General features: G+C 42.0%; 1 protein-coding gene across 2 annotated transcripts in view; it reads left to right on the top strand.

Moving 5' to 3' along the window:
- The window catches only part of PPP2R5E (protein phosphatase 2 regulatory subunit B'epsilon), a 64,573-nt gene that overhangs the window by 22,888 nt on the left and 18,187 nt on the right, over positions 1-23,498 (top strand). For both annotated transcript variants that reach the window (XM_018556160.1, XM_018556152.1), the window contains exons 2-4: positions 4,860-5,056; positions 14,073-14,174; positions 17,504-17,596. In XM_018556160.1, coding sequence (XP_018411662.1) covers positions 4,860-5,056; positions 14,073-14,174; positions 17,504-17,596 — 392 coding nt within the window. The remainder of the gene's footprint in view (positions 1-4,859; positions 5,057-14,072; positions 14,175-17,503; positions 17,597-23,498) is intronic.

Genomic DNA, 23,498 nt, shown 5'->3' with positions numbered 1-23,498 from the left:
AGCCAAGCACCTAGCATTTCCATAACCCCATTACTGGTGTAGTACGATGTGCCTGCTGTTGGAGAGAATCCTATTGTTTTAAAACTAATTTTTCATTTTGTTGTTTTGAACACAAATTTTTTTTTTTTTTATCAAAAGTAGTACCGGGACACACTTTCTTTGGCTAGTGGTCGATGGGGAACTTTAGTCCATGATGGCAGCACCGGCAAGACAGGCCTTTATGATCCACATCCATTTTATAACAAAGCCAGTGTATGTGTTCATATTTTTAGTACAGCACATGGATGTATTTGCCAACTCTGTACAGCCAGGAATCAGGATATGTCTTCTCTATTGTGCAAGATAGTGCCACGCTTCCTTCCTTTGGTAATGTGCTGTAGCTTTAGACTCAATTACCAAAATAAAGATGGAAAAAAAAAAACCTGACCTTAATTTAACTTGTGAAGATGGAAATGTTTTTGCTTTTGATAATCAACTACATCTAAAAATATGAAATGGTTTTGGTAATTTTGGTCAGTTTAGCCAGAAATGGTAAAACTGCATAGCAAAGAATGTAATATTTTCTGTAACTTTTGGCAGCACCTTAAATCTCACATTAAGAGTCAAATCTCATCAGATGAATGAGAATTGCTGTGCAGTTGTTTTTGGTTTACAGAGCACAGCTGGTGTTTGCATCTTGTAATTAAAGGTGCATTTTAGGTAAAAGTTAGTTACAGAGATGTAGTAAATTTAGCCTAGCTGCTGAATAGTCCATTGTTTCACCCTGACATTGCTGTTGTGGACCAGCTTACCCTCCACTCTCCCTTTTTGTCTGTATTCCTTTGATCCTGGAACACATCTGCTGTTTGTGCTGGAGCACCCTCCTTGCTGTCTCCCACAGAAAGCCTTATGGAAAATGATCATGCTAGTTCTAAGAGTTTACTCAGTCACCAGTCAGATTGAAACAATGACCTTGAATATAATTCGTAACTGAGTAGGGATGCACCGAAATTATATTTTTAGCCGGAAACCAAAATTTCTACATTTTTCAGGCCCAAAATCCCCTCCCCCCTTTAAATTTTTTTTTTTTTTTACTTTAATGTTGGGAGCTTTGGGGATAATATCAGATCTGAACAGACCCCTGATATTTCCCTTTTAAAATGGAAAAAGAGATTGAGGACTCAGTCTCCACTTTTTTGTGTGCAGCCCTAGCACTCAAACAGGAAGTACAGAGGCTTCCTGTGTATTCACAATGTGGAACTAGTAAATATTAATGATGAATGCAGTTATGAATGAGCAGGAAGCTTCTGTACTGAGCTGCTTTCTGTTCATTCACAAAGTGATCAGATAGTCCCCATTCATAAATTACCAGGAAGTGATGTATAGCAATTCCTGTTCATTCATAAACTGGGGACATAGTAATCCCTATGTCCTCAGGTTTTTACAAACACTAAGTGATCAGTACTGATCGCTCAGTGTTTGTTCTCCACTGGCATCCTGACTGCTTCGCCCCCTCCCACCTGTCACCGGAGCGAAGCTCCCTTCCCCGCACTGCTCCGCTCAGCATCCTGAAGGTTCTTTCCCCTGCACTGCCCTGCTCAGCCCCGTGACAGCTTCTCTTCTCCCCGCTGGATACCGGCAGCTGGATCAGCTCTGTGTCCTCTCCAATCCCCGCTGCCATCAAAGACAGGGGAGAGCAGTAGGGATTGGAGGGGACACAGCTCCCTGCGGGGAGGAGAGAAGCTGGGGATGCACCGCATTTTCGGCCATTTTTTTTTTTTTTTTTAGGTACAATCGGCATTTTGCTCATAGTACCGTTTTCGGCCGAAATGTTTTGGCGGCCGAAATTTTGGTGCATCCCTAATTCAGAGAACTAAAACGAAGTGCACTCCTATTCTCCCTGTCTAGTGGGTCCATTGATTTAAGAACTAAGCTACCATATCCCGCTGATCGCTCATTTCCTGATCTTCTCCCTGCAGAGAGCGGTGACTTGTCATTCACCGCTCCCCGCAGGTATACCCCCCCTCCCCTCTCCGTTTTCCCAGCGCCGACTGGAGGAATGGATGACGGGAAAGAGCGGGCACAGCTGGCTCTGCTTCTAGAGAGGCAGAGCCAGCTGTTATTCAGCCAGCGAGTTGTGTCCTGACAATATTGTTGGGATCTTTCCTGGATGCAGCCCGGCTCTGGGCTTTTGGCATATAGCGGGCAATACCCTGCTATATGCTGAGTTTTGGGTTACAGGAGGACAAAGTAATTGTCCTCCTGTGATCCTAAAGAGAACTATGTCCAAAAAAGGTTGGACCATCGCTCTCTTTTAAGATGAGTGACACCATGACGTTCTGAACCCTGCAAACCCCTAAACCTTTATCTTTCTGCTGTATAGAAATGTAAGGGCTTGTGTGGCTCAGTAAATCATTATGAAAGGAAGACACTCCTATATGTAGTGTGTCAAATCCATAACTTGTATTTCTTCTAAAACTGGCCCCTGAGTTTATTACACTGTGTCCATAGACTTTAGAGGGCTGTAAGCCTGTACCTTCGAGCAGACACATCAGTGTGTACATGTATCATGAGCAGTAGTTTGTGAATATAGCTAAACTGCAGAGCATCTGGTCGGGCCACATCTGACCATCTGTGATGGAACTATTTTAGTTACTGTAGTGACATAATGTTTGTTTAGCCTTACAAAGCAAATCCGAAACTGGCTGCCAGTGATTGGAAACTAGGAAAGAGGATGTTCTAGTCTCTTCTAGGAGAAGACGGAGGGGGATGATCATTTGCATTCATTCAACAGTCCATATTTTCACAGCATGTGAAAGATCAATCTGGCCACCTGCTGCCTGCAAGTGGTAGACAGAAATGTTTACATGTGAAAATGTCATATTTACCACATTAACATTTTGTGTTCAGTGCTGAATGTTTTAAATAAAGAATGCATGCATTTCCTTTGAGTAAAAGTTATGTTTTGGGTGAGCCGCTTGGCTAGTGACGGTGTTCCCTGTATGTACTTTGTTCTTTGCCCCCCTCCCCGGGTGGTAATGAAATGAATGATTCCTTGACTGCTCCCATACTTGTTTCTAGGAAGCAGGTTCAGTGTTTCTACTTTTCTCTCTGACTGATTAAGTACTTTGTCTTTATTCAGCCCTTCACTAGCCTTGATTGGCCTTCCAAGTTGCTAAGTAATTATTTGTAGCAACAATGGAGCCTCATTGTATGAGCAATGATAATATTATTTATTAACAAGGTGTAGACACTTGATCTGCCAGCCTGCCCCAGCTTCCAGTAAATAATTCAGGCACCACAATGCACTAGATTTCATAAAAGCAGTTTAGCGCGTGCTTGACAGCAGCAGTTTCATTCAGCGGGGAGGTTGGAAACAAGTTGCAGGGAAATAAACCCCATTTACCAAAGTGGTTTTACGCCTCTTAAATGTTATTTTATGTGCTTGCTGTGTGTTATGTCAAAGGCTGTTTTTTATGTTTTAGATTTTGTAAATTCCCATCTATTCACTATATTTGCCTAATGGAGACACTGTCACCATGTCCCATTCAGGGCAAGGTGACAGGGCCTGTATACACCCCCCCTGACCACTCTTCTCCCCAGTGCTCCCTCTTCTCTCCTTATTTTTCCATCAGTGTAAAATAACTGGTGCTTCCAGGTATGGGGAAGCATGTGGCCTCCTTTTATGATGCAATGCTTGGGCCTTGTAGTCAATCTTTTAGACCCAAGGACTTTTACATGACAAAGAGGGAACGTCACCGCTCCCTTCTGAGCTCCTAAACCAGACTAAAAGGTATCTTGGTGGTAGTGGTGAAGTTGGTAAAAAAAAGTCATGTAGTAGACTTTTTGCAGGCCCTGTCAGTTTGCTTTAAATATCTATCTATTTTAGCAATCTTAATCTATCGCCTCCCTGTCTCACCTATCGCCTCCCTGTCTCACCTATCGCCTCCCTGTCTCACCTATCGCCTCCCTGTCTCACCTATCGCCATCTATCGATCCAGAGAAAATATGGTTTGACTAGAGAGACTTTAGCAGGTGCTCCTTGCACTGAGGCTGGTAATGTCTGATTTAAACAATGAAATCAAGCCATCTATCTAATAACACATTAATTACTGCTCTGACCCATTTGTGGGTAGCTTGACCTATTGAGTTCTGTTAACTGGTTTACTGTTTTCAACAGTGGGAGCAAAGAGATAAACCTGAAATCTTAAAGCACCACCTGCTGTCTCAAATGGGAATAGCATTTTTTAATATGACCATGATAAAGAAAATGTACAACATCTCTATACATTCCCTATAGCTCAGCAACTCTAAATGACTGAAGCCAAGAACGATTGGTCACATAGTCTGTCTTATTTCAGTCTGGGCAGACTGTAATTCAGGCAGCCAGTGAAAGTAGTTAATTCACTACTAATTACATTAGCACCACTCTGTTCCAAAATCAAGCTGTCCTATCCTCTGGAATCCCCTTGTGCCCACATTTCACAGACCATCTAACAGGCTCCATAAAGGAATTTGAAGGATTAGACTTCTTGCAGCCTATGCCATGCAACAGCAGGAAGCAGGTTGGAATCTGATTGGTGGCGCTGTAAATGTTGTGAGTTTTAATTATATTTTAAGTGTGCTTTCAATATCAGAAGCAGGTGTTTTTTTTTTCCCCATTTGTGATCACCAGATTGACAACACGAGTGTGGGCTGGTGCATAACAGCAATATGTAGCAAGCATCTGAAAACTTAATTTTCAGTTTTGGTTTGAGTAGACCTTCAAAGTACATCACAGGTACTGTTCTTTACTACCAAGCAGGAAGCACAGGTTTTGGCAACATGCAGTTGGTGGTTTTGTGCCTTTCTCACGTCAATGCTTATGTTCTTTCTTCCAGACGCCCCAACCTCAGAGCAGCCTGAACTGTTCCTCAAGAAACTTCAGCAGTGCTGTGTCATTTTTGATTTTATGGATACATTGTCCGATCTTAAAATGAAAGAATACAAGCGCTCTACGCTGAATGAGTTGGTGGACTACATCACGATAAGCAGAGGCTGCCTCACAGAACAGACGTACCCTGAAGTAGTAAGAATGGTGAGTACTGTCATTGTCTGTGCTGTTACTGGACTCATTCTGCTCCCTGGGTTCTGATCAGAACGATTCAGTTAAATTGGGAACATGGAGCTCTAAAAGTGCCGAGCGGTGTCTACATTAACTGCCATTAGAGGAAGCAGTTAATTTGTTTCCATTTGAGAGATTTCTGTGTACAAGGGTGTCAGATCAAACGTAAGCAATGGTAAATCTCTCCAATGGGCTTTCAGAATTAGGAAAAGGTTTTCCAGTAGAGTAAGAAAGTGTTACTGTACTCTCTGGTTATTTCTGGCTGTGTTCTCATTGAGCAGATTTCCCCTTAATTTCTGTCTAGTTGACAGGTGTCAGCAGAATAGGAAGTAGGGTATAATCTCCCTAAAAGGGGACAGAGGTTGTAACGCTACAGCTGATTAGGCCTTAAAAAAACAAACTATAGTGTATTATCTCTGCGCACATACTTAAGTTAATGTTGTGTTTATTATTGGCATAATTTTACAAATGCCTTGCATGCCTCCTTTTTCATATTCTTGTTAGGGCTCAGTCACACCAGATGCAGTGCGTTCCGGCCCGATTCTGGCCAGAACGCACAGCATCGCATTGCGGCCGGCTCACTATGTTGTGGGGCAGGAGGGGGCGTATCGACCGCACGGGAACGCAAGGCACATCATGCCTGCGGTCCGGTCCGAACAAAAGTGTGCTTGCAGCATTATTTATAAAATCACCATATAGGAGATGGAAGGAAACCGAAAGTGTAGCTGATCGACAAGTGTATAAAACCGACAAAAGGATGCCAAACGTGTTATCTGTAGTGCTGCTGAAGCACAGAAAGTGAAGGAAATGGCTAAATCCATTAAGATAAGAGACCAAGCCTTTGTAGGTATTTATGGAGTAGGAAGAAAAGGCACTGTGTGATCGCAAAAATCAAACCGTAAAGAACACTTATGTTGAGGAAGGCCTAGATATGGCAAACCATTTAAACAATTGCTTCTGTTCAGAAGTAAATGGCACTAACAAAAAAAAAGTTGAAGGACCATATTGGTTCTAGCAGCGAAGTTTAACTTTTCATGCTTTCTAGAGGCAGAGTTGGCGGATGAACTTACTCGCTTTAAAGCTTCACAACTCTTGCAAGGTTACCATCTGGACCCATTGCTTTATTAAGAGATCTCCAAGTCCCAGTCAATGTTTTGTGCTGAGCCGGTAGCTATTAAGGTTATTGCACATGGCAGTATATGGCGGTATAGCATGCAATATGGCCGTATAGTCTCCGCTGGGAGTGACCCATACAGCGTACAGCCGCTGTCGGTCAGCCTATTCTAAGCAATGGTAGGCAGTGACTGCAGCATGCAAGTATACATTAGTATAAGACTGTATGCATTCCCTTGAATGCAGGTGGACCTGTACGCATGTAGCCTCTCTGGCTCATTTTTATATATATATATTTACATACATGTGCAGCCTGCCATTGACTACAGTGTGCTGTACTGATCACTCCCAGCAGAGATCATATGGGCATATTATACACTACGGTTATTTCCTGTCATGTACATGAGGCCTTGCAGGGCTCATCATTTAACACTTTCAATTCCATGTGCTGTAAAACCCGCTCCCAATCCCCCCCCAAACTATCTAATAGTCTCATAATATCTCTTTCAATATGCTATCACATAAGAGGCATGTCCACGCACTCTGAAGTGAGAGCAATAGTTCTAGGTGTATTCTTTATGGTTAACGCTAAATTAATAACCTGTAAAAGCTTTTAAACCGTTGCCAATGGACAATTTTGGGTACTGTAAGTTTTCGATATGTCACGGGTGGGCACAATTTCGAATCTTGACACGCATAGTATCGATCTACTCGTCCCAACCTAATCTTTTATATGTGACCAAAAATTGGTTGTTTTTTTTTTTTATTTGCATTAAAATAATGTAAAAGTAATTTTTTTAAATCAAGTAATTTTTTATTAAGATTTTACAGAAAGTTATAATGTAAAAGTAATTTTAATAAATATTTAGTTAACTGCCACCATTTTATTTTACAGGATCTTCGGCTTCAGAAAATGTATAATATTGGGGGGTTTATTTAGAGCAGGCGTAAAACCTCCGGCCCTCCAGCTGTGGTGGAACTACAAATCCCATGAGGCATTGCAAGATTCTCACAGACATGACTCCTAAAGAGAGATGCATCATGGGATTTGTAGTTTCACCACAGCTGGAGGGCCGGAGGTTTGCTACCCCTGATTTAGAGTAATCTTCAGGCCTAAAATGGACATTTTGCCATTTGTGTATGTAAAAAAAAAAATATAGCATAAACGACTTTAGCAGCAAAAGGTTTAAAGGGGCAGGTTGGTTGAGTACAAATTTACTTTTGATAGGAGTCCCCACTTCTAAAACTCTTCAAAAATACTCCTCAGTGTGTCTTCATTAGGAAATTCATGCTTGAAGCGACACCTGGTACCCATGTTTCATACGTGGATTGGTAATAGGTTTTCTGCATAGGGTGCAGGGTTTGTAAGCTGGCTATTAACCTATCATGATACCATTGTTCTGCACAGCTCTCGCAGCCAATAATCCAGCACATGTATAATTAAATGTTTATTTAACCCTTGGCCAGCTTTCATTTTGTTTCATATAATTACTTGCATGGGATGTGCTTAGCTTCTGAGGCCTCCTGTATGCCAACACAATTGATGTTTGACATTAAAACCACATGATAGCTTGCATAGATGTTAACCATTCAAGTGATCGATATATAAGGGCCACCGTTAGGTTTATTTAACCTAAGCCACCTTGCGGTCGCTGCTTTTATGACCTGTGGGAGCCTTCTTGATTACTAGCCGTTTACAAAAGTATATCCTGGTGCTATTTATATCCATAGCGGAGTTAAGACATCCACCTTAAGTCATCAGCACTTTGTTTAATGCGCCTGTCTCATAATTGTAGATGTAGTTTATTCTGCTGTTTGGATTTTAGTAAATTATGTGCCCGATGTACAAACACTGCAGCCAAGAAGTTTAAAGATGCACATGTACCAAGAAATGCCTTGCCACTGATGTTAAAGGTGACGTAGGGGTTAAAGAGGCTTTTTTGAGACGGGGTTAGGTCACGTTCACACTTCAGTATGGATGGGCTGCCAATGCACCACATCACATGAAAAAAAAAAACATTAGGGATGCTCCGATATATCGGCCGAAAATGGCTTTTTTGGCAAAATGCCATTTTCTGGCTGAAATAGCGTTGCATCCGTGATTTCTATCCTCCCTGCTGGGCACTTCTCTATGTCCCAGTGGGGAGGAGAGAAACTGTGACAGGCGGCCGAACGCTGCGGGAGGAGGGGAGATAACAAACTGTTCTGGTCTGGACATGATCTGCACATAGTGTGAACAAGCCCTAAAGGGGGCATACATGATACAGATTGGGTATGTCCATAGCTTCTTCTCATCAGCTGGTGGCATATGCTTTTGGCCATCCACGGTGATAGCCATCTCTGAGGACTGGGCCGGTGGCAACTCGTTTGGCACTGAACAAATGAAATGGATTGCTTTGCAGCCTTCTACTGTTGTATCTTCCATACTGGCACTCACTATGGAAGCCGATAACTCTCAAAGAATCAGGGACTCTGTTGGTGCGAACTCTACACTGAGTCTGGGTTTGGAGCGATGCGTTTCTGATCTATTTGCTGGATTTTTATTTTCAATTATGGAGAATGCAACAGGGGTTGATGGAGAGAGGGAATTTTGAAAGGATGATCTCGCTGTTAAAGTGTCCAAGACTTGTAAGAAGCCACGGGGCTTACTTGGCTCACCCAGTTCCAACTATGGCTGAAGTACTTATGGATGGACTAATGGATGGACTCTCTAACCTTAAAGTGCATTGCTGGCCTATACATCCAATGAATATTGTCTGAGGTGGTCTTTGATGACTGTGAATGGGCAATATTTCTTTTTGATTTAAAAATGGCACTTGTTTATGCAAGGCTTTAAGTTTTAGCATCACTGATTGCTTTAAAAGCAGGATTGTTTTCATTGCATTTGCTGTAATTGGACTTGCTTTACTAAGTAGCATGTTAACTCTTTCACTGCTGTGTTCAACATGCTTTTTTATATTTTAAATATTTGGCGACTAATTTCTCTTAATGCACACAGAGCCAATACCATACAGATTAGAAATGTTGCAGTTTGCTATGAGGGAAAGGTAGGATGTTGCTTATCTCCTTTCGAAACAGCTATTTTTATTGCGTTCATGCAAGAAAGAATTGCATTGTGTGCATGAAAGAAATCCTGTGCTTTATTGCGGGGAAAACAGGTTTTCTTGAACTTACACCATCCCCAGTAGCACCTCCAGCTCCCCCTGCCTCTCCATTCAGCGCTGGAAACAAAAGAAAGCACCTGATACTTATTGAGTAGGAAGGAACACGTGACTCATCCCATGGGCCAAGCATTGCTGTCAGTCTGGGCACCAATATCCTGTGTAGGCTATAGTGCCAATGACTATTGGCTTACATTGGACTTGCATCAACTTCTGATGGCTAAAGGAGCAGCAGGTGAGTGAAAGAAAGGTAAATGTGCTGCTGAGGAGGGCTTAATTAAAGCTGTTGCTTAGAACTACATGGGCAAAGTAGAGGTTGACTTTACTTTCTCAACCACTGGCTTGATACAGTATAGTGGTCAGGTGTTCCGACTTCACTTGCTGCACTCTTTATTTTGTTAGTGACTCAAAGTATTAAAGGTGGAGAATGAGCATTACCGCCAGTCAACTAGCATTTTTAGAAGGTAGTCAACAATGACGCTTGCTAATTATAGGTTAGCTTTCTAGAACCCCAAACTGCATTTCTGAGAGCAGAGGTCCTACAAGATATAAAGATATTTTATTTCTTTTTTTTTTTTTTTAAATAATATTTTTTCACTTAGCTCATGTGTGATCGTAATAAAGTTAACAAGCTCCTATGTGGTAGTGTTTGGAGGCGACAGTCCTCCAACACAGAACATCGAGCAACTGCATTGTGCTCGATTCTGTGACAGGTGAGATAGGGGGTGCTGTGAGTACAGGGCTCCCGTCTCACTGATCACAGAGAGCAGAGGAGCGCGCGTTCTCCACTCTGCTCCCCTTTCTCAATCCTGAAATGATTGCCGTGGTCCTCGGGCTCCCAGGACGGGGTACCCAGAAAACCCCGCAGGGGCCTTGCGGACAAGATGGCTGCTCATTTTATACAAGTGACCTGGGATCACTTGTACTAAATGAATTGCTGCTTCCCTGCTCTACATTTACCCCGGAACTGCATGTCCCAGACATCGCACCCTTGAAAGTGTGTGTGTGTGTGTGTGTCACTCAGACTCAACTCTGACAGGCAGATCGCAAGCACGATCTGCCTGTCCAAGATGGGCAGATCGTACATTTTTAAAATTACTTTACAACCATGGCAAGACTAAGGCCCGTTCCGCAGCTATCAGGCGAGCAGGCTAGAAACCCGTATTGATGTTGGACAGAAAGTCTTCTATGTATATAAATATGGAGGAGGCCATACCAAATGTTTGCTTCAGACATGGGTGGATCCCTATGCCTGATATTCCTCTCAGACTGTTTTGTTTTTGTTGATGGGGGATAATTGGGCAAGAGTAGGTGGATAGATATGTTCTGTTTCACAGAATTATTATGCATTGTGTGTATGGTTTCCAGTGATCCCCTCTTACTACCTGAATATGCTAATGTGGAAGGCGCAATTGTATGTTATACTGTCTGTGCATCATGTGCTATCTTATTGTTTTATTCTATTTTAAAAAATGTAATAAAATACTGTGAAAGTTAAAAAAAATATAAAAAACAAAGTACATCTAGCCAAAATAAATAAATCATGTGTTAGCAAAAATGTGAAAACCCGAACCTCTGTTATGTTACTGCTGCCTGTGTCCTTACTGAGGAGAGTTCCACTTTTCTGTATAATCACCAGTACAGGAAGTGAAATCTGAAATGGTTAGTTGCAGAAGAGACAAGGTAGAAGGCACTATCCAAGTCCCTACCAATGCCAATAGCACTCATTCACACCTACCACGTAGATGCTATTTGGAATTCCTTCAGCAGGAGCTTCCAAAATCAATCAATCGTGCATCCAGGGATAGTGTTTGATTTTTTTAACTGTATGTAATAGTGTCGCATATGATTACATGTTGTGTGTTAGCATTATGTTGCTTTTCAAATGCAGCTGCTTTCACCCGATTGTTAACTTGAACGGGTGTCAGCTGCAGCTTGTAAACTGAAGATTTGGAATTCCTGCTGCAGGAATTCCAAATCGCACCTTCTTGGTAGGTGTGAAATGAGGCCTTAAACAACAACCGACCCACAAGTGTATCCTTGCAAAGTGACAGGCAGGTGCACAATTTTGACAATTTGTCATTCCCCTGGTTTACTGCAAGGGTGCGACGGTTGTGCATGCATACATAAATACATGGATGCATGCATACATACATACATCGACTGGGGCCTATTTTTCTACCTAGGTTGCCTTGTGGACAATCCAGCTCTGAATGAAATATCCCCAGTGGGAACACAGAATTAGAAAACAGAGTTTGTTTGTTTCCCCGCTGTATTCAAAGCTATAATGGGGAGAAGGCCGGGGACATAAGTCAAACTGAACTGGTGCTCTAGAAGTAATGTTCCATTCAACTAACCACGATGACGCTAAAAGGCTTAAAGTGCTGGTAGTGTTTTGTTATAGTATTGGGGACACTTGCCACAAAGCCAAAGGCCTTTCTTCTGTGGCAGCAAAGAGTATTGGTTATGTTAACACACTAAGCCCTGTTTCCCTTTCCTTTAAACTCTTGATGAGATTATCATCCTGTACTTTGAAGGGAAAGAGCCATATGTGTACAATTAAACTCTGGCTTCCGATGTATACATATCTCCTGCCCTTGTGATAAGAATTGCCTGCTAAGATTTTTGTCTTACTTTGGAACCTCTTTCCTGTCACTTTTAGAGATACCTCTTTATGGGTATGCATGCAAAGTGATCTGTTTTACCTTTTGCGTTTATATTTATAGCTATCTGTCAGAATTCTCTATATTCCTACACCAGTTTTGAACTGTGTGCATGCATGTGGAATATATAAATAGCAATATAGATCTATACACAAATATAGCAGAACTAAAGACCACAGAAATGCTAGGAGATGGAGCATTTTGGCAGTAGAGACATGTAAAGAACCCCTTCTAGCTATCTGTGTGTTTATTGCCTGCCACAAATGTGCAGTGTAGTGTAAAATTCCAGCTCATTTTCAGCATTAGATGCCGACAATGAAGGCGGGTGTTGACGACCCTGTTTCTTCTGTGTGCATGTGCAGTCGTTGGATCATCAATTAATGAAGAGGAGTAAAGTAATCTCTGGAAGAAGCAGCTGGACCTGATGGTGCTGGGAGAAGGAAAAATAGTATAGCCATAATATGCAAGTATTCTGTTCAGAGAGCCCTCCCCTCTCGGCAGATTCAAGTTCTGGTTTATTACATGGCAAAGGATTCCCAGAGAGCTATGGGTAATCTAAAGTGAGCACAGCACAAGTTTTTCGGTCATACAGGCGGTCTCTCACTGAAGCCTGTAACAGAGTTGTCCAATAAAGGAAGAGTCACGGTTGTTGTGCGCGCGCGTGTATGTATAAACTGCAGCTTAAGCTATTTAGCTTTGTGAGCAAGCTTTTATCCCGAGTCACATGGCTTGTGAAGTCTAGGTGTAGTCTAAGCAGAAAGTGTGGCAAACACGTGTATTTTATTCCAAAGATGTCAAAAGCATAATGAAGGGCAGCCACTGCGTTTTGGGGGCCAAAAATCCCTCTTCATTGTTGTCCTATTTCCCTAGATTTGATTGATTTATCCGGGCTCCTAGTTTTGAGTCCAAAAAGTTGTTAAAGCCCTTGTGATGGTCACTCTACGATACCGGGCTTTACCATCAGGTGGTGCTAGATGTGGAATTTAAACATTTCCAGTAGTATGTGTGTCTTTCTTCACAAAACAAAGACACCATCCACACAGCCATTGGCTTGGAGCATTATATACAGCATTCATTTACAAAGATCTTTTTTTGCAAAATTAAAGGAGAACTATGGGGTTAAGGCTTTTCCCCATAGTTCTGCTTAGGGTAACGGGAGGACACAAACTAGCGTCCTCCCGTCACCCTAGGCTCAGTATACCGCGGGCTGCTGCTCGTGGTATACTAAGACGCCGCAGCTGAAGCGGTTCCCGACAATTATGTCGGGATCCGCCCAGCTGCGTGACTGACAGCTGGCTCTGCCTATCTAAAGGCAGGGCCAGCTGTACCCGCCCCCCTCCCCCGTCCATTCCGCCAGTCAGCGCGGACGGATCGGAGCAGGGAGGGGGGAATCCAGCCCCTCCCCTGTCATGACAGCCGTGACAGGATCGAGAGGTGAGCGAATGCCGGTATGTGTTCGCTCACCTCCCGATCTACTGAGCCGACCTGTGACAGTCTCATTGTCATAGTCGGCTAGAACTATGAGGTGAGTGAAAAGCCCTCACCTCATAGTTCTCCTTTTTAAAGCTTTGCTTAATGCTATAAAACACCCTTTCTCTCTACTGTGGGAATATTGTTTAGAAGTGATTTATTCAGTTCTCGCTTTCAAGATTTCTGTGGTGATTTTGCAAGTTTTGAGCAGACTAATATTTACAAGTTAAAGGCTTTGTGAAAAGACACACAATGATTAACCCACAAAAGAGAGCTTGAAAACCTCCAACTGAGGGTCACCAGTGCTTATGTAAGTAGATATGTGTTCATGTATTGGTTGTAATATCCACCTTTAGGTGGTTTTGGTCATTTGGTGACAATACTGAAAGATCATGTGGCCACCAGGGGTTGTGCCTGCACCATGATAAAAATTTAACAGGTCAGGTGTTGAAGTGAAAATGGTGACTAAAATTAATTCCTAGTAAACTTTGGACTGTAAACCCAAAATGATGTGCTCAGAGAAAATACACAATTGTTTCTCCTTATTTGGAAAACTAATTTCATTTTTGTTTTTGTTTCAAGGTATCCTGCAATATATTTAGGACCCTTCCTCCGAGTGACAGCAATGAGTTTGATCCTGAGGAAGATGAACCCACTCTTGAGGCATCATGGCCACATTTACAGGTATTGAACACTTGCATAATCCATGAATGGTTACTTAGCAGACATCTGCAGGCTAATATGTTTTGCTCTCTAGCACCAGAATGCAAATCTTGTTTAGCTACTCTTCATTGCCTATGTTATATGTCCATTCAGGGCATCAGTATGGTCATGCCACAGTGATGTGCACTCACTATTGAAACAAATGAGAAAGGGATTGAAAAAGCTGGGTGGAGGGCTTGGTTACAAGACATAACCACATAGAGACCGCATAGTGTGGCCTGTATTTTATGAATGGGTTGTAGAATGCAGGCTGTAACAAGGACTAACCTTGCGGTAATGTGCGGACAGCAATATCCGCTTTCTGTTATAAATGGGGATCTTTAGTGTGACAGTTGTTGACTGCTGATCTGTAAGCTTCCTGTTCCTGTGACTTTGAAAGTGTACTCATTCTTTAAAGTGCATTTATTCTCCCCTCCCCTGGCCTAAACATACCCACCCTCCCCCACCACAGATCTATACTTGCCAAGATCTGACTAGCATGCCTCTGCTATTGATTGCATCTAGCACTAATATGCTCCCTCTGCTGGCCGCACCCGCACATTACAGCCCCATAGATGTCTATGGGGCCGTCTCCCTGCTTGAGAGATGGACGTGGCCTGGAGAGAGAAACTTGCAGCCCTAGATGTCAAAAAACAGTGCAGCAGTGACCCTCTGATCTTGGGTATAGATTTGAGTAGGGCAGGGGTGGGATTATTTGGGTCAGGGGAGGGGACAAAAAACTGGAAAAAGATGGTAACCGCATAAAATTTATAACCAGCCTATGTAGCAAGGTGCACATGGGAAGTCTTACAACAATACAAAACACAAAAGGGTCCCCAGCACACCTGCCTGCTAGCCAGTATGCGTTAAAAGCAGAGGTTTTAGTTGCACAAACCTTTGGCCAAAAATATGTAGAAGCCACACTGCCACCGTCAAGGCACCTCTGTAAAGTGTGGTCCTAACTATATTAGTATGAGTCTCCAAGTGGGAGCATATTAATGAAGGTGGGCAAAAAACAGTGCACTTTGTCTTTGAGTGACCTTACACCTCATGCATTTGACCTTTTTTATTTGGAGTTATATTTAATATACACTTATTAAGCATTTTACACCTTGCAATTTTTAAACTTTTCCCTCTGGTTTCACCTTTTCTTTATTTTATTTTTTTAATGGGCACTCTAAAGGTTCTGCAAGCATAGCATACTCATTCCAGATGCTGATCACTGTCATTTGACAGTGATAACATGTGAAAGCAATGTTGCAAAAAGAATGAGTCTGAAGTCTGGCCTTGTTTGTTTCCCTCTCTGAGCCCTTTTTGCTATGTATGGAATGAGCAGCCCTGCCACTAAAGGCTCAGCACAAAGGCACAGAATACCTACTGGCCACCAAGAGAAAATTACTGCTTATGCAGTGTACAGGGTGTTCACTTGCCCCAAAGGTCTTTGCTTAACTGGCCAAATACTGTTTAAATAGGCAGCATGTATGCAGTGCATTGATAGAGGATTGTCAAGTTTATTTAGTATATAAGTGTAAGGTAAAAATAGAGCAGACGTCATCACTCCCAGTAACAGCCTTTTGCCACATAAAGCTCCTTGTATGGACTTTAACTTAAGTCTAAACATTGCATCTCATACAGTTTGCTGAGTGCTTAACAGAAGGTTGAATTAAACTCCCTTCAACGGAGTGGCACAAAGATGGGTATATAGCTGGACGCATCATTGTTCCTGTTCCATACATTTCAGAAGTGCTGTAAAAGCAATGCAAACTGGCCACTCACCACCCTACACCCTTTCATGCCCATCAACATGTTCCATTACTAATGCATGTATGAAGATGTAGTTGCCATTTAGCAAGCTACCCCGCTCCATGTGACAGATCACACACTCCTGTGCCCACAAGCAGCCTGCGTTTCATAGCCAGTATCTGCAGCTATGTCAACTCCACACCATCACTGCCCATATGGGTAGCCACACCCAAACCTGCATGTGCGTAGACATTGCACACATCAAGGCTTCTAAAAATCGATTTGAAATGCCCTTAGGAATTTCTTTTAACTATACAGAGTTGGGTTTTAAAATGGACCTTTACCCCCTTTCACTAAAAATCACATCGGCATACAACTCTGCATGCCGATCTGAAATCATCTTACATTCATTAAACAAACCTAGTGTATCTACTTCCTGTTCCAGTTCTGGCACAATAATGAGCCAAAGCGTTGCATCCTGGAAAGGTTACATCAGCAGACCATTGCTGACAAATCTCATCTGTAATCTCAGGGAAAGGCATTTTCCTCCCCTGAGATAATGTGCATGGTCACATCCTTGTTGCATGTGCCAGAGTTCCAGGAAGTAAAGGGATGTCTCGTGATCCGCCATTAGTAAAAATGGCCACTGTCAGAAGTCTGAGAAAGAAGTAAGGTATGCAAAGAATAAAAAGCCAGTGTTCTATTGAAAGCTCCAACTCATCGAAATCTCCAACTACCTCACTTCTGGTGTTTGGAAAGACACAAGCTCTGTACAGTTGCGGTGTGCATGCGGACATAGCGTTTTCAGAATACTCGGAGTTTGCCACCTGCTAAATATTGTTAAAATGCAACTGTACAGAGCTCTGTCAGTCTTTGTGTTTTGCAGTCTAATGCCATCTGGTCAAAATCTCCAACTTGCAAGTACCCGGCAGTGAGGTAGTTGGAGATTTTGACGAGTTGGAGCTTTCGATCAAACACCAGCAATTATCTGTTTGTAGATTATCATTACTAAACATTTCTAAAGGTGTGTTTTGTTATTTTAAGTAGAAGGGTAAAGTTCCTCTTTAACCTCCCTGGCGGTAATCCCGAGTCTGGCTCGGGGTGAATTTTCAATGCTAGGAGCGGTAACCCAGATTAAATAACACCCTTCATAATGGGGCTACACTTTAAGAACCGGTCAACAGCATTCAAGCTTCATGTGAGAAGTTTCTTATGGCAGCATGTGGTTGGATTTGTTTGGGTTCTCATCACTGCTTGCCCATGGAAGAGCCAATTAGATCCAAGTGTTTGTTCAGGCATCTTGCGCGCATTACTTGTAATGTCTCTGCAGTCTTTAGAAAACATTGAGCTCTGTAAAGAACTGTTGGAGACCTAAAGCTGTAAGGAGATTGTTGATGAAGCAGTGTGCTAAATTGTTAGCGTTGTTTGGGTTATTTGTACTGCCACTGTTCTGTTAAATTCCTTTCTCTGTAATCCTGCCCTAGTTGTAGAGTAGTAGTAGTCAGCCGGGTAAACATATGCAATAAACACATACAAGGTGATTCACTGTTTTTTCTCTTTCCTTTCAGCTTGTATATGAATTTTTCATAAGATTTTTGGAAAGCCAAGAATTTCAGCCGAGTGTTGCCAAAAAGTATATAGATCAAAAATTTGTATTACAGGTAAGTTCTTTGCTGTAAGAGATGTGAATGTGATTAATTGTTTTCTAAACTTGTACTCTGGACTTTCTTTAGTACTGAGGCTCTTAGGGTGTCTTTCTAAAGGGGTAAATGTTTCACTTAGCCCACCAATCATGTGCAAGGGAATTGGTTTTAAAAAAAAAGTTCTTTGCTTGGGTGTTTTGAAGTGAACACAGCCTCCCTGGATCAAATGAAATAACCATCTGTCATAAATCAGCCACAGACTGTTTTGACATCTGAATTGGCTTGTCTTGTAGCGTGCTACAGTAATTGTTGCAATGTATAAAGATTTAACTAAGCAAAGCTGTAATTATGCAAATAGGCCTGCATTTCACGAGTATGGAATTGTGTGGATCCTTAATATGTATACTTTTATTAAATGCATATTATTTAAGATCAAGAAAACCCTAATTCTCACCCCCTTCACATGGCATATTGCTTGAGCAGGTTTTCCCTAGAAGTATACCCTGTGGTAGGGGAATTACAGGTGACACTCGAATAATTAGAATATCGTGCAAAGTTCATTTATTTCACTAATGCAACTTAAAAGATGAAACTAATATATGAGATAGACTAATTACATGCAAAGCAAGATAATTCAAGCCGTGATTTGTCATAATTGTGATGATTATGGCTTACAGCTCATGAAAACCCCAAGAACCCCAAATCCACAACCTCAAAAAAGTAGATTATTACATGCAATCAATAAAACAAGGATTGTACATAGAACAATATCGGACCTCTGAAAAATACAAGCATGCATATGTACTCAGTACTTGGTTTGGGCCCCTTTTGCACTTACTGCAATTACTTTTGCACGATATTCTAATTATTCGGGATTCACCTGTATACTTTTTTTGTTTTGTATTTTAATGTCCCCTTTGTGTCAAATTCTCTTGATTTCAATTTTGGTATAAGCATATAAAACATGGCTGTACTGGGCATACCCCTGGCCCTAAAGAAAAAACACAAAATACAACACAAAATTAGGCAAATATAGAACCTAAAAACCCATTAAAACAGGATCAAGAAACAGTGAGCCCGCTCAATCCCCCCCCAAATGCAGCTAGAATATTGGTAACAGTGTAACCCAAAGAGAACACTATCCAAGTGCAAGGTGTGTATTCCACTGCCTCCGATAGAACAGCACATAAATCAAAAGGTGACATCAATAGAAAAAGGAGGTATACAATACCCAAATACAGGAGGCTCAAGGTATCGGCAACAGGACGACCAGAATTTCTAGACCTTGTTAAAATTGTTGCAATGATCTGGCAAAAATGACCAGCCGACATCTAACATAGTCAAATATATGACAACAATAACCAAATTACAAAAAAAAAAAAAAAGTACAATTGATAATCAATGAGCAGAAGCAGAATATATCTTGTGTCGCTTGTAGCAACAATGTGCTTTTTGACATCCGATTTAAGATACTTCTGAGATGATTGAGATTTTGTTACGGTTGCATTTGACCTGCTTTGGCTACTTTTGCATTCCTACAGACTTGCATTGGGAGAGAAGCAGTTGTGAAGCTAACAAAATCCTGTGGACACTGACCCTTAGGCCCCATTCACACTGAGCGATTTATCACGCACATTGTAGTGTGACAGGTACCACCTGTCAGAATACCTAATCAAGGCGGCCAGCTCATTGGCTGCCAGCTCTGATCGTGTGAAGATTTTCCAGCAGACTTCTTCAATCAGCTGATTGAGGAATGCTGGCTGAAAGGGAGGCGACAGCCCCACACACTGTGCAAATTTTGGCTGTTACAATAAAAACCGGACGAAATTTGGCCAGTGTATGGGCACCTTAATGTTCTATAGGCTCTATGAAATGTAACAGACCTGTTTCACCATACTTCTTTCCCTGCAATATAAACCTGTGAAGACACTTGTACTGAGGGGTGTAGCTGTTGCTTAGCCCTGCCAACATAGAGCACTGGAGGGGGAGAACTGGAAACCGATATTTCATGGCATTTCCTAGGAAAAAAAAAAAAAATATTCGTCACATCTGTAGTTAAGGTTATAGGACTTTAAGAGAGAAAAAACTGAGCGTCATTAACTAGGCTTTGCCTTTTTATAGAAAGCCTTGTTTTCAGTCAGACTACAAATAAACTTTAGTCGACCTAGAGGAGCAATGAAGGGCACAGTCGCTGTGCAGCGCTTCTGAGCTGAAAGCAGAGACTCCATGTATAATGAGTAAAAATGGCTTCCACCGTTTGTAGATCTATCATTGCAAACTATGCACAATGTTCAACCATTGATAAAAATGTTGACCGTAAACTGATAAAATGAATGCATATCCTAAAAACAAATTGTAAAAAGACTGTAGCTTCCCCTTGAGCCAGTTATTGCTGTTCACTGATGCATTGTACCTGTTCTACTTTTTATGGGATTTTTTTGCTTTGTAATTATCAAAGACAATCTTTGTACTCCTTTCCAGCCTGCTCTGGATATGTAGCTTTGTAGACACTTTGATGTCTGTAGACCAGAAAGCCAGATCTCTTAGAACTTCTTCTCTAAACATGGTTCTAATAAGTGTTTTTCTGTCTCCCAAGTGTGTTCAGTGTCAAGTGGTAGATGGAGATCTCCTAATATTAAGCAGGTTAAATGGGCTTCCTCCTGCCAAGATAGTCGAGTTAGTTGGAGATCCAGCATGAGACATTTGTTGCTAAGAGACAAACATTGTAAGAATCTCGTCTAGTGTTCTAGAGATTATAGAGTAACTAGCACTCACTTTTGTATCCAGTTTTTACTTGGCAAGCTGTAATAAGTATGTAAATTATGTAAACTCTTCAGCCGACATCTTAAAAATAGCCTTCAGACTGGTGGGTTGTTGGGTTTCTTTTGGTCTGTCATCAAGTATTGTTTGAGAGAACAGGTTTTCTCCTTGAAATATTCTTCACTATTACATCATTCGGATACAACCTGCTGAAAACATTTGTTTTTGGTACACGTGCTTTATTCTCACACTGTTTAGGCTGGGTTGTACAAACAGAGTCCAGAAGTGCTAGTCGGTTATATGCAGACTAATTGTTTGTGGCTATGTCTTCTGGTGTGACTAAAGTTGGTCACATGCTGGAGAGTCTCATTGTACTTCTACAGTCAATCAGACCTTAGGTCAATCGTTTGTTTCCATCTCTGTGGAACCACCATAGCTGCCTTAATCCTTGCAGCCAGGAACCCTATGCTCCTACAACAAGGGTGGACAACATAATATGGAATTCAGGAGCTAGTCTGACCAATCCAGGAGCCACCAGGATTTTTTTTTAGAAGCCAGCTCCATTGACAGCAACTTGAGAACCTCAAAAGTTAGGTTTCTGCTGTAACTTTTAAGACCATTAGTTACCTGGCTGAATTTTTCAAGCCCTGCTCTGCAAAGTGTAGCAGGTACTATCTTTTTCAAGCCTTTTCAGTGAATGGAAAGACTTGCCTGCTGCTTGTTTTGAATCTGGGATGGTTAAGAGCCCTGTAGGTTTCTGTCCTATTGGTGAAATTTTGTTCCACTCCCTGTCCTAGACAATAGGGATGCACCGATACCGTTTTTCCGGTACCGAGGACCAATATTTTGCTTTCGGTATTTGGCGCAACCGATGCCGGTGCTTCCGCTGGCATGGAGCCGGCTTCCGGGCCAATCTGATTGCTCGAGAAGCTGACTCCATGTTTGGCCAGGAAGCCAGCTTTCCAAAGCCAATCAGCAAGGAGCGCGCTGATTGGCCAGGAAGCTGGTTTCCCCGGCCAAGCTGGGAGGTGGGTCATTACTCGCTGCCCAGCTTCCTGGTCACACGGGAAACTGGCTCCATGTTCCCCTACAGCACTGCTGGTCAGAGGACATCTTCCTCTTACTCGAAGTTCTGGTATCGGGGAAGGTATCTGAGCATTTGGGTGAGAACCATTACTCGCCCAAATACTCGATATATAGGCACCGATACTAGTATCAGTATTGGTGCACCCCTACTAGAGACATAGGGGAAGAAAGAGAAAATATTTTCAAATCAAGGGTATATACCCTCTCTTATGCTGGCCATTCACCGAATTTCGGCTGTGCTCTGCTTAATGGCACCACCCGGCAATTAACGTTTAGTCTGGTGACTTTTTATTGAAAGAGTTGGGCGGAAAATTGTTAGCCAAGGAGGGACTTCAGCCGGTCAGTCACAGGTGCTGACTTTCAATATGCTTATCTAGCAGGGGAAATCTTTTTAGCATGGATGGGGGAATCGGTTGATTTTTCTCCTGTGGGTCTGAACAAGAAAATGTAATGTATGGCCGGATTTTAGACATTTGTCAATGGAACAAGTGTTCCTATTGGAAAATTGACCCTTTAGTCCTTTTATGGTGATAGTTTATAACATTTTGGATTGCTCGTCACATTCTGTCACTAGGACAAGTAGGGTGAATAACCCCTGCAAGCCCACAGACCTCAATCCAACCCTCCAAAAAGTTCCAACACTTTCCCACTTCAAAACTAAAAAAAATAAAGTTTTAGGTATACTTGAAATATACTGGACATGCCTCAGGCATTTTAAAGCAAATAAGGTTTATTGAGTTGGCAACAAGATTAACCCCTTCGTGACGGGAGACGTACAGTGTACGTAAAGGTTTTATTGAAACTCATTTTGGGTGTTACAATTACTCCAGGCAGCACTCAGAATGAAGTCATTTGTCTGTTCAGCAGTTAGATGTTTGCCCGTGTCTGATGTTTTTTGTTTTTGAATGTCCCATCTGGAAGAAAAAATTGTTCAGTGAACATTTGGTCCCTAAGAAATACGATGCTTGTTTTACACCTCATTATACTATAGTGGGTCCCAGGCACCATGGCAGACATTGAATGATGGTGTTTGCATGCAGGGTTGATGGTAGAGGACACCTGTAACCAGACATTATGCCACAGGGACACATTTGTCGCGTACCGTAGAACAAATATTTCCTGGAGACTGATATGGTATCTCTTGTCTTTCTAGGAAGTGCCGAGCTAATTCAATTTTTACCTTTTTAACTTGTGGTCTGTTCTGCCATCTAGCGTACAAAAGTGGGACATGCTTGGATCTGCTCAAACGCTTTTCAGGAGGTTGTTGAAAATGAGCAAATTTGCAAAAGAGCATTAATATTCACTCACCTGTTCTTTATCTCGGCTTTTCAGCTCTCTTGCAGAGCTATGGCCTCCTTGCAACTGGCATTTCTGGGTAGTGATGTAGTGGCTAGGAAGAAACACAGGCATCCAACAGACCAAAATCGTTGGATGCTGAAGATTCTGTTGCAGTTGGTTGCTCTTCCAGACAGTGAAAATTCAAGGCACAGGCAGTGGCACAGGAGAGAATTGATGTGCTTATTTTACAGGACAATTGCAGCTGTGCCTCAACACTGCGTTCTTGGGAGGAGGCCATGTGCTTTCCGGTACTTAAAGGCATTGGGTATTTTGCAGTGGCTTCAAAGTAGCAACTGATGAAGCATCGGGATAGAGGGTATAAATAGGTTGGAGGTGTGCTGTTATCTTTGCAGCCTCTATGCCATAATTTTGTAGGTTAGATTATAAAGCACCATGTTTTGGCAGGAGGTCTGCTCGCCTACACCGGTCTGCTCAGTACTTGCATTTTTAATGATAAGAACATAGTGGTCTGGATTTCACTAACTGGATTGACGATATGGATTCTTATAGTGCCTTGTCCCAGTGTATTTAGTGACACGCTACGTTTTTTTTTTAAGACTAGCACAATCTAGCAAAGCTTGCTTTTTGACATTCCATAAATGTTTCAACTTATAAGATTCAGGGTATGTTCACACAAGCAGCTACGCTCAACCATGTGTCTCTCCAAACAGTAGTGATGTGCTCGATTTGAGCCACATCGCACTTTTTGTCTTCCAACTTTATTGACGAGAACTAT

The sequence above is a fragment of the Nanorana parkeri genome, unplaced genomic scaffold (genome assembly GCF_000935625.1).
Source record: "Nanorana parkeri isolate BGI_ZX_2015 unplaced genomic scaffold, ASM93562v1 scaffold12, whole genome shotgun sequence".
In the NCBI taxonomy this organism is placed as follows: Eukaryota; Metazoa; Chordata; class Amphibia; order Anura; family Dicroglossidae; genus Nanorana; species Nanorana parkeri.
This window is presented reverse-complemented; position numbering and strand designations above follow the sequence as displayed.